General features: G+C 42.2%; 1 protein-coding gene across 1 annotated transcript; it reads left to right on the forward strand.

Moving 5' to 3' along the window:
• The first annotated feature begins 7,559 nt into the window (after positions 1–7,559).
• camk2n1a (calcium/calmodulin-dependent protein kinase II inhibitor 1a) lies at positions 7,560–8,757 on the forward strand. The gene is made up of 2 exons (XM_041949854.1): positions 7,560–7,922; positions 8,565–8,757. Exons 1-2 carry the CDS (start codon positions 7,754–7,756, stop codon positions 8,633–8,635), a joined length of 240 nt encoding a protein of 79 aa, XP_041805788.1. The 5' UTR covers positions 7,560–7,753; the 3' UTR covers positions 8,636–8,757.
• Positions 8,758–11,618: the final 2,861 nt, after the last annotated feature.

Genomic DNA, 11,618 nt, shown 5'->3' on the forward strand with positions numbered 1-11,618 from the left:
CAGACTATTACTGCAGCACTCGCAGACCTTTGGGGGGGGGCATTGGGTTTGTTCAGTCCAGTTTAATTGAACAATTAAGAGGATAAAAAGACATTACAGCAAAAGAGTGATGGGAGTATCACACAGGCCTTTGGAGAGAGTAAATGCAGATAATATACCTTTGCTGTGATGTAAGTATTCATATGCATCCGTGCATTATCTTGTGCAACACCATTTTTTTCCTTTGCAGACTGAGCCTGTATTTATATATTCTCGTATATTCTTTACAATTTTTTATATACTTATCTACTTATGTTATATATACTTTATCTACTGTGCAATAGTGCAAACACTGTACCTAGTTATACATTTTTCTACTATGTGCAATTGCATTTTTTAAATGTAACTTTTTATACTCTGTTTGTATTTATATATATAGTTGAGTTTTGTATTTTTTTTCCCCTCATCCTTCTACTATTGTTTGCATCACCCTAATTTCTATGGCAGGGGATTAATAAAGCTGTATCTTATCTTATCTTATCTTATCTTATCTTATCTTATCTTGAGATAAAGGCTGATTTTTACCTATGTCATTGCTGTATTTATTCATTGGCGCAATTACTCAAAGCTTATTTTAGGCCTATTCCACTCTCTCCAAATTATAATAAAAGATTCTGCCACTAGGTGTCCATCTGTCCTCACTTGAGGTGGTGAGCTGTACTGGCTGACAGTGAGGGAAGACACTGATTCCAGGGGATGGTTTCCAAGTCACATGCAATTAATGTACACTGTGATATCCTGTTTAATCCCTTCTGATAGCTGACAAACAATTTAGATGATATGATTATTCTCTAACTGGCTGTGCTTCATGGAAGTAGACCCTGATTTGTGCTGATAGGGGTGCAGACAGTGGTGGTTAAGTGAAACCTTATTTATCAGGAGTACCAGTTTGAAATGCAAGGATTTAATTGCATCACTAGCTTGGATAGTAATCATCCTGACTTTCAATATTGTCAAACTAGGCTTTTTTCAGTTTTTAGGGATGGGAATGCCTGCCTGTTGGTCCACCACAAGACATTGGTCCAGAATGTCTCAGCTGTTTGAGTGGGTTACAGGCATTCATGATCCCCAGAAGATGAATCCTACTGATTTCAGTGATCCCCTGACTTTTTGCTTTTAGTGAAATGTCTTGAAAACTACTGGATGGATTGACATCTTGTTCACAAATCCATGCTCTCCACAGCACATATTGTAATAAGTTTGGTGATCCCCTGACTTTTCATCCAGTGCCATCAATAGGTCAAAATGTATGTGTCCGCTACTTTAGAATATGACCAAATACAATCAAAATCACATGCCCATCCACACCAGGCTTACTCCTAATTAGTAAATGTTAGCATGCTAAACTAAGACGGTGAACATGGCAAACATTATATCTGCTAAGCACCAGCATGTTAGCGTCTTCATTGTGCGCATGTTAGCCTGCTAATGTTAATGTTTTGCTAATAAGTGCTGCCATTCCTAAACCCTGAGAAGAGTGTTTACCACCTCAGTTCTACAATTTCAATCTGCCTGAAGTGCTAAAAGCTTTCAACACTGCATTAATCAATATATTTACTGATTTACACAACTACATAGAGCACAGTTTTAGTAAATTGTCATGGATTTCTTTTGTACATTGAAATCTTGCATCTAAAAAGTGTCAAAGTCTGGCCAAACTACTGCAAATGGAGCCTAATGCTTTTTTTAACAAACGAAAGAGTGTAAAATGAACATGACGTAGCTCCAGATCTGCAGAAAAAGTTTGGTTAAATCTTTGAAATCCTGGCACAGCATGACCTTATGTGGTTGTGTTCCTGACAGGAGCTGTGGGGTGGAGGGGTCTTTTATAACTTTGGCATTAGCAGACACTCAACAGACAGCAGGAGGAAAGGTAGAGATGTGGTATCTCAGGAGAGAGAGCCATCACAGCGTGCTGTAGTCCCCGATGCCAATTACCGCTGTCACCCATCTGCTTTGGGCATGCAGTGAAACGTGGGACAAGTGACCTACTTTGTAACAGTAGTGTGACTGCAGTGCTTCTCCTCTCATCAACAAACCAAGCGCTCCCTCCCTGTGGAGGGAGGGAGGCAGGGATGGTATCATAGGGAAATACACAATGGTCAGGTATAAAGTTTGTCTGTTTCGCACTTCATTTTGAGCATTTCTCACTTGAAGGTAGTTTCAGTGACAATGAAGTTTGTCCTTTTCAGACTTTCCTCTGATCTTTATTTAGCAGTATAGCCTGGTAATTTCACCTCTGCTGCACAATATTCAAACCTGCATTAATTGATGTTTTGGCCATTTGGGTGCTGCATAGTATGCTGGAAACACAGCAATAACAAATGAAAAAAAAAAAAGGTTTTTATGTGTAACACATATGTAAGCTTCAGTTGCCAGTTTACACATCAGCATTTCTTTGGAATCATGTTTCTGGTCCAGCAAAGAAGCTGCTAAATGCTCCTCTCTGTTCACCAGCTAGTCACTGACTGTTTCTCTCTGCTGTTTGGTGCTGGGCAGGTAGTGTTCCACTGAAAACAGCTGCCTGCTGTTGCTGGAAACTATGCAGATGAGAGAGGTGACCAAAACTGTAAAGTGATGCACCAGAAAACCAAAACAATGAGCTGAAAGATGCTAAAACGCTACATGGAGATGAGGCATAAAGCAGAGTCAGGTGATAATTCTCTGTGGGTTTGTCACTAGCGGCACCTTTCACATTGCAATTTATGTAATTTCATCCATTGTTAACATAAAAATATTGATTGCTGCAGCTTTATGTCGTTGGTTGAACCACAGACGAGGGGTCGCAAGTAGGCGCCGTTTTGTATTAAGGAGTCATGTGCTAAAAAGTTTGAGAACTGCAGCCAGTGGTAGAGGAAGTATTCACATCCTTTACTTTAGATCAAGTAGTACCACACTATAAAAATACCCTGTCACAAGTCTTACCTGCAAAATTTGAGTAAAGTAAAGGTACAGACTTGGCAACAAAAGAAAAGGTTCTCATTATGCAGAGTGGACCCTGTCAGCATTACATTATTGTGTTATTGAATAACTATCATTGATGCATTAATATGCATGCAGATCCTAAACAATACGGTAAAGCTAATTTCATCTGCTTCATATACATTTGACTACATTAAACTGTAACAATGCTCTACTTAATTACATTACTTGTGTACAAACCAGCTTTTAATACACCTGATGTCCCGTCGTCCAAATACAACAGATAAAGAAATGTAGAAGCTTTGAACAGAACTTGGTGACAAGTTTTGCTTTCTAAATCACCCACAGGCTTCACCAGCGTGGTTCTAAACCACATGAAACATTCACCTTTGATCACAGCTTTGGCCTCCCCTGTGAACGAGGTGCGGGAGGCGGAGTGTACAGCTGCCTCGGTGCAGCTCCAGCGTGCTGCAGACTACAGCTGTGAGCTCTTCTATCTGAGCAGTGTGCTCACTGATCCAAGGGCAGGAGATCTGCCAGCGTTTCCGAAAATCTACTACAGGATGTTTATGCAGGAAGACAAACAGCATTAATCTCCATGATGAGGAGAGCAGATATACACTGAGCTTTTATTTAGTCCATGACTACAGATGGCGTGCATCTTTCCTCTTTCTCGTTGTACTCTCGCTCACATTTTTAGTTTTCCTGAGATATATACCTGTGCACACACACACACTTGCACACACACAGACAGACACACAAATCCTCAGGGAATTGATCCTATAGCTCTTAGCTCTAGGCTTGTTATTGGGAGGAACATAGTGAGTATATACGATGTGTGTGTGTAAATTCAGCAGTGCTCAGCCTGCTCGAGGGGAGAGATGGGGAGGGGGTGAGTGACTCAGCAAGGTGATTCATTTGTAATTGGAGGCAGTGCTTCGAGAGCACACATGCACACACACACACACACACACACACACACACACACGTTTCTTAAGGGTGGGTGCCCTTGTCGGAGATGAATGACTGATTGAGTGAACCTGATCATTAAGAACTAAAGAGGCAGAGATGGAGAAAGAGAAAGAAGGGCACAGAGGAGGGGAAATCACGGCATGAGGACGGAGAAAGATCAATTGAGTTAAACAGAGAGAGACCAAATGTTGAGTCACTGCATTAAAGCATGCTGGGCTCAACAACATGTACAACCCCACGATTTCAAAAAAGTTGGGACACTACATAAAACATAAAAAAACACAGAATGTGAAACAAACAAACTGTGAATTACTGTTATATCACTGTCGTAACATCCTTCATATAATCACGTGTTCACAAAGTGGTGAAGCTGAACGACTGAGCCTTTCCAGGATGCCCCTTTCATACCCAATCTTGACGCTATCACCTGTTACTGTCATGACCCGTGCCATGCACGGCGGTTTTGTTTAGTTTCTCTTGTTGATTCTTGCCATTGCCTCATTTAGTTACTTTTGTCTCAGTCGTGCCATGTTTTGTATTAGTCTCTATCCTTGCCATGTCTTGTTTGTATTTTGTTAAGCTTCCCATTGTGTCTTGTCTTTGCCTGGTTTTGGTTACTTCCTGTTTTATTTTGAAGGTTCATGTCATGTGTCTTTGGGTTGCTTTACTTCCTGTGTTTTCCCTCCCGTGTGATTGTCAGATTGTTTCCACCTGTGTCTCATTAGTGTTCCTCCCTAGTGTATTTAAGTCGTGTCTTCCCCTTTGTCTTTGTCGGGTCGTTGTCTGTGTTTTCATAGCCAAGTCCATGTATCCCTGTTGCCCTTGATTCCTTGTCCTAGTCCTAGCCAGTAAGTGAGTGTTTGTCATTGTGAGCCCTTTGTCATGTCCGAGTTGTGTTCTTGTGGCGTTACCTTTGTTCATGTCCGTGTTTCTGTTCAGGTCTGAGTCTTAGTCTCTGTTTTCTTTTCTTAGTTCATAGCCTTGCCGATTTGTTCTCCTCGATAAAGAGTGATTTTCTGTTTGATTATTTTGTTATTTAGATTCTCGTTTCTGTTTTCTAGGAAGGTAATTTGAGTTGTGAGTTTCTTATCTAGTTCTTTCAGTAGTCAGTTCCATTTTTCATAGCCCTTTGTGTTTCCTCCTTCGGGAGCGTTTTGTGTTCTTTATTGTATTCATTGTTAGTTATTCATAGTCTCGTCCCTTGCTTTCATGTGTCTTATAGTGATGTGTTCTTTCCCTGTGTTGTGTCGTTGTTTGAATTCTGTTACCCTTGTGTGTCGTTAGCCATTAGCCCTCTGAGTTTGGTTGTCTTGTTTCCTTGAGTTTAATAAATTTATTAATCGGACCTAGCGCCCCCTTGTGTGTCTGCATTTGGGTTCAACCCTTAGTTCCCCTCTTAGTTCCCCTCCTAGTTTCCCCTTAAGTCCCCACCTTCCTGACAGTTACCAATCAACCCTTTTACCTGTGGAATGTTCCAAACAGGTGTTTTTGGAGCCCAGTCTTTATTTCATTGATTTATTTCAATCAATAGAGTTGATGAGGTCAAAAATTGAATATATTGTCTTTGCACTGTTTTCAATTGAGTATATGTCAAATAGAATTAGTAAATGATCACGTTTACTAATTCTAGGCGGTGCATCATTAGGGTAAGAGGTAAGAAAGAGAAGCATCCAGTTGGTGTGAAGGATGCATGGTTCTTGTTTCACCTGGTGCCACGTGGGGCAGCGGGTCAGATTTTTTCCCCACAGCCTCTGACTGCATCCCTGACTGATGACATCATGTGAAATCCCCGCATCAGTCAACCGCTCTGCTTGGAGGCTGCAGGTTAGTGGGCAGGAGGAGCTTTGTGAGTCATCCCTGGGCAATTACATTCAGATTATGTGGCAGATTTATGATCTGTGGCGCGTTATGAAGCCTTATACATCGAATGTGGATCCATATTAAAGAAAGATTATATTGTATAAAGATAATTAGTTGCAGTTGTTTATAGTGAGCTGTAACCGATTAAACAACTTCCCCTCATTTAAGCCACTGTGACCACTTTTTGCCATGCATGGAAATAGACTTTTTGGGTTGAACCCACCTCCAAAGATGTTGGCTGCATGTTTTCTGAGTAAACTGGTGGTTAACAGAAATGCTCTCTGGACTCTGAAACGTGTTGTACAGGGGGTTATATGGGCCATATTTCTGTGGGAAGGCAGCCAGCAGGCAGGAGCTCACTTCGCTTTGACTCAGCAGCCGCCCCGCGTCTTATCCCCACAGGAAATCCAAGAGCCTTTCCAACAGCACTGATCTCAAGACTGTCAGCTGGTCACTTTCACCGGTCAGCTATGCAGGCTGGCCACTGAAACAGAGGAACGCCACTTCAGTGGAAAGGTTATTACATGTTTATACACAGGTCAGCTGGCTCGAGTTGTTAAAACTACCTTGGACCAATAATAGGCTTTCTGTCAGTTCATTACTTTAACTTTTTATGAGGCACCATATGCTGTGAAGACAGGATATTGTGACACAGGCTGCAAGAAGAAGAGTGAAGAATGACGTAATTTCAAATGCAGCTAATGTATAAATTATACTGGCTCTGTCCAGGGTGCTGAAACGAGCCATTTTCTGCTGACACATAACCAGGACCGTGTTATATGTTTCTCTCTTCGCAAGTTTATTTTTAGCTTTTAATTTTGTGTATTTCTTGTAGAAAATCTATAAGGTTTTTTTATGTCATCATTTCAATTCTGTAATACTGATGACATCATCACGGTTATTTACTTTAGAAAGCGCCTCCATTGCCACAGACATTATACAGCTGTCTTCACAGGATGAGAATACTCAACATGAGTAAACTGACCTTCACTGTACAGTACTGTATGTGCATTATTAGCAGGGTGGAGTGCCCCTTTAATTTCCCTGTCTGAGATTCATAAAGTGTTATTTTGTCTTATCTGCATACATTAACTGCATACAGTAACTGCTGTCTTTGCTGCCATAGGCTGCTATGAGTGTTGGAAGAAGTACTCAGATCCAAAATTTGACTTGAGTAAAAGCATAGAAGCATTAAAAATACTTATCAAAGAGTTCTATTATTGCATGCAGTATATAACTAGATTCTTATAACTGGTACAATTTTAACAACATTTCAGTGTTGCAGTTGGTCGAGGTGGAGCCAGTTTTGACTACTTCATCTACTGTTGCACAGTTGAATCTATTTTAATAGCAGCAAAAAGTAAACCAATGACGATGCAAAGGCAGAGTCTAATCCTATAGTATATGGAAAGAAATACCCTAAAGCAAAGCCTTCGTCTCCAACCCTCAGAACGACTCCAGTCCGGGTCCTTCACATGTGCAGTTTCATCTCTCGCCTGTTGATGTCAGTCTTGCTCCTCTACCACTCGGAGTCCCCTAACACACACACACACACACACACACACACACACACACACACACACACACACACACTCGTTCACACGCGCGCGCGCGCTTCAAACCCGGATGGATGACTTCACCGTTCTGCCTGGGTTTCCTTTATGATCCCGGGATCTCCCACTTTCCTCATCAGACATCAGCCAGCAACACAGGCGAGCACAGCTCTCTCTCTCTGCAGCCGCAGCACATCCAGAGACCACCGAGAGACCACCACAACACCAGCCGGACCTCAGACGCTGGCCCCCGGATTCACATCGACTAACTCTCACAAAAGGATCCCAAACAGGAGAGACGCCAAAACCGCTGCAGATTGCACTCACGAAAACAAGGGAATCTACGGCTGTGTGTACTTTTGTCCACTGTTTAATCTCCGCTGGTGACCCTCCTCCATCGTGCCACAATGTCCGAGGTGCTGCCATACAACGAGGGGAAAATGAGCGGCTACGGGGCGGACAGCGAGGTCAGCCAGATGTCCTTTAGCTGCGGACTGCAGGACACAAGCGCCTTTTTCGCCGCGTCGCAGGCGAAAAGACCCCCGAAGCTCGGACAGATCGGCAGAGCCAAGCGAGGTAAATGACTGTTAAATACTGGACTGACACTCCGGCACGCCGCCACTGCACCCGACACACGCTCAGAATTATTTATGTGATGGAAAATGAGCAAAAATATATATGAATATTACACGCCTGCAATGCATTTAGGGATTTATAGCCATAATTCGGATAATCTCCTTTAATCCGCGGTGCTGTATCTAGATTATTCTCTGCAAATGTGACATTTGAAAATGCGCCGCGGCGTGAATTGCTCTTTGTTGCACGACGTTCAGACTGTTTACATGCATGCAGGAGAAACGCCGTGCATGCGAGGACACACCCCGCGGTGTGGCCGTCAAACAGCGGGTTTAAACTGTGAGCAGAGCAGCCGGGCTCGGCGCCATCACCGGGGATCAGTTGTTTTCACCAAGTGCGCGCATCGAGGTCAGGGATCTGCAAAAGCGCTTTAATTAACTGATTGATTGATTGATTCACCTGCAGCCGCACCACATGCACTGGTTATCTTAGTGCGCCACATCCCCTCCGACTGTAGGCCATACATAAGACATGGAAAAGAACTCGTGACCTACAATAAAACACAATGACCGCGCTGTTAGGTTATACTGCATGCGCCTCTGCTGCCATGGTCTCAGCCAACATCCTCTTCTCTCTCCACAGTGGTCATCGAGGACGACCGGATAGACGAGGTCCTGAAGGGGATGACAGACAAGTCCTCACCCGGCGTGTAAAACACGAACGATGCCTTGCAGACTTTTTAATTTTGATCACCGATTTGAAGCACTTGGCGGCTGTGCATGTTCGAGGATTGCGGGAGAAAAGCGACTGCACGAAGCGAGGATGGCGTGAGGAAGCGAGGAGGGCGACGGATTGGAGAAGGCTGAGAGAGGGAGAGAAATGAGGAAGGAAGAGGTGAAGGAAGAGAGAGAGAAAGAGAGAGAGAGAGACTCTGGAAAAGACCAAGATTTATCATGGGATTTGCTGGCAATTCTCCAAACGAATCCCGATTTTAACTACTGCTGCGCAGCAGGACGTTGAGATGGCGGCTCAGATCTGTATCTCAACCTCTGCTGACTTTAATGATGGATGAACTTGTCATTACTTCACGACCATCTCTTTTTTTCCTTTCCAAAAGCGCTGTAAGCAACAAAATACTGCAACTGGAGGCTGAAGCTAAATCACAGCCCTGTTTCAATAAGTTGTACAGTAGGTAGGCTAAGCTCTCAGCCCCCCCCCCCAAACCAAACGCCAACCCCCCGCCCCCCCGTGTAGGCTTTGCTTTGTTGATTCAGTCAGCGACGGTGCATTCAAGGGAGCTGTCCTTTTCAGCACTGGTCCAATGCATTCCTGTTGCTGCTAACGCTTTTTAAAAACAGACCAACCAAACTCTCGAGTCTACTAACTAGAGCAGACCTATTGTATGTAAAAACATATATCCGAGGATGGTGCAATGTTAATATTTTCTGTAGTGGAACCCCATTTATTTATGGCCCTTAAAGAGCATTAGGCCACAGTTTAAAACTGAACCACAGGCTACATTCTTCTTCTCTTCTTCTTCTTCTTCTTCTTCTTCTTCTTCTTCTTCTTCTTCTTCTTCTTCTTCTTTTGCGGCACCCATCAGTGGTTAAAAGGTGCAGGCTGGCACCTTCATGTAGCTGATTTTACACTGGCACATATCTTTTCTTTTTTTCCCCCCCCTCTCTTTTTCTTTTCTTCTTTTGTTTGTTTAGCATTTTCAGATGCTCAGATATCTACAGAGGCCAGCAGAGATGTGGAGGTTATAGTAAATGTTTAGAATAATAGTCATGAAATTGATGGGAAAAAAATAATAATTTGGTTATTTTAATCAAGCAGATATTCGTGTTTTTTCGTCTTCTATTAATTCAGTTTTTTCTCCATCTATTTGCATGAACTTTCACTCCGGTGCCAACACAGGTGCCACTACTCTTACCCTGGCACGCTTCTTTTTAACAAAAGTCATATTTGTATTTTTATATCTAAATATTTGTTATTTAAATGATATGCTAGTCTATCGTCTTACAATTCATCAACAAAAATATTTCTACTTCAGAGAGGATATACAGAATGAGACTAGGCTTCATACAGGAGAGGCGAATCTAAGATTTTGGTCTGGACTGGTCTCGTTCTATATCAGACGTGGGACGTTTTTTAAAGACTAACTGAATGTGTCTGGGGTTTTTGCACACATCAATGTTAAACTATTATTAAGAAATCGTATACTGTGACTTGAGCTTCGTTGATGAATTTGTTAGAAAATGGCAGTTTTAGAGTATATTGCACTGTTTACGAGTATCCTCAAATAACACGTTGTTATTTGACCGATTTTGGACATTACAGTTTTTGTTTTTTAATTTTGTTTATTTTGTACCATTATTTTAAAGAAACTGGATATGGTTTGTTGTGCATGAAACCTTAATATTTTCAATAATGAAACATCGTTTTATGAAGCAAAAAAGCAACAAAAATGTCATGACATTCTAAGAATGAGTCATTGTATATTATGATGCCATTTTCACTGTATTTGGTGAATTAATAAATGGTGAAAGAACATGTTAATATGATTCTCTGGTATGGCTTTTGTCCAAAAAACATTTTTACCAAGAAGTCAGTGGAAGATGGCAAACATCAGAGCAGCCCGGGCTAGTTCCATGAATGAAAGACAAAGAAGGAAAAACAACACAGAGCACGTCACCTCAGCACGTTGACAGTTAAAAAAAAACCTGTGCAACATCTTTTTAAGATGCAGAACAAACACGTAGCAGCAGCATTTGAAAGAAAAATACTCCCATTTCTTTGTAGCCTTTGGAATCAGTAGCCATTACCTGAGTCACAGTAAATACTGATCCTTAATTAAAAAGCAGGGGAAGGAACAGTGATCCATCTGTTAAGCTGTTAAACAGCTCTATGCAGGCCTACACCAGTGAATCCATTAAACCACAGACCCCCGGGGGAGCCGCATGATCATCCATCACAGTCTACATGTACAGTGTCCTCATACAGTAGCTCTCACACAAACACTACAGCAGACCGGAAAACACTCGCTTCGGTTGGAGCACCAAGGAAAACCAACATCGCTCACAAGACTTGAAAAATCAGCATGTTTATGACCTTTATTTCTCATCCTGCAGCCCTGTCAGCTGGGCTCAAGCACCCCTTCATTGTACCCTTTGATAGACTGGATGATCTTTCTAGAAACGTGCAGCAGCGTCTGACAGAAGAGGGAATGCAATAGAGTTGGTGGATCTGTAAATTCTCAGAAGACATCATCCTGGTAGCTGTGCGTTAAATTCTTTTTTTCTTTTCTTCAGTAGTTGTGAAATTTACCTTCAACAAAACAACCATATGGAGCGGCAGTGTCAACAAAAACCCAGCAGTTATAGCTCTTTGCCATTCGCAACATTTGGTATCAACAGATTCAGACTGGTTGAAACCTTATCAGGCTGTTGAACTAACATAATAGTAGTTAGTGTAATGCTACTCACACACTTACTGTTCTCCTAAACTGAGTATGTGGGTATGTTTCTTCGGTGACGCTGGTTGGGAATATAACATCAGCAGATCTGTGAAAGCAGGTGAGACTGTCAGGTGGGAGAAAAGGGGAAGAACACTGTACTACACTGTTTGCCAGCAGTGTCAGAGGAAATTGTGCGAGTTGATATCAGCCGTCTTCCACATGAGGTACACAAACCTGCA

Source organism: Chelmon rostratus, chromosome 12 (assembly GCF_017976325.1).
Source record: "Chelmon rostratus isolate fCheRos1 chromosome 12, fCheRos1.pri, whole genome shotgun sequence".
Classification (NCBI taxonomy): Eukaryota; Metazoa; Chordata; class Actinopteri; order Chaetodontiformes; family Chaetodontidae; genus Chelmon; species Chelmon rostratus.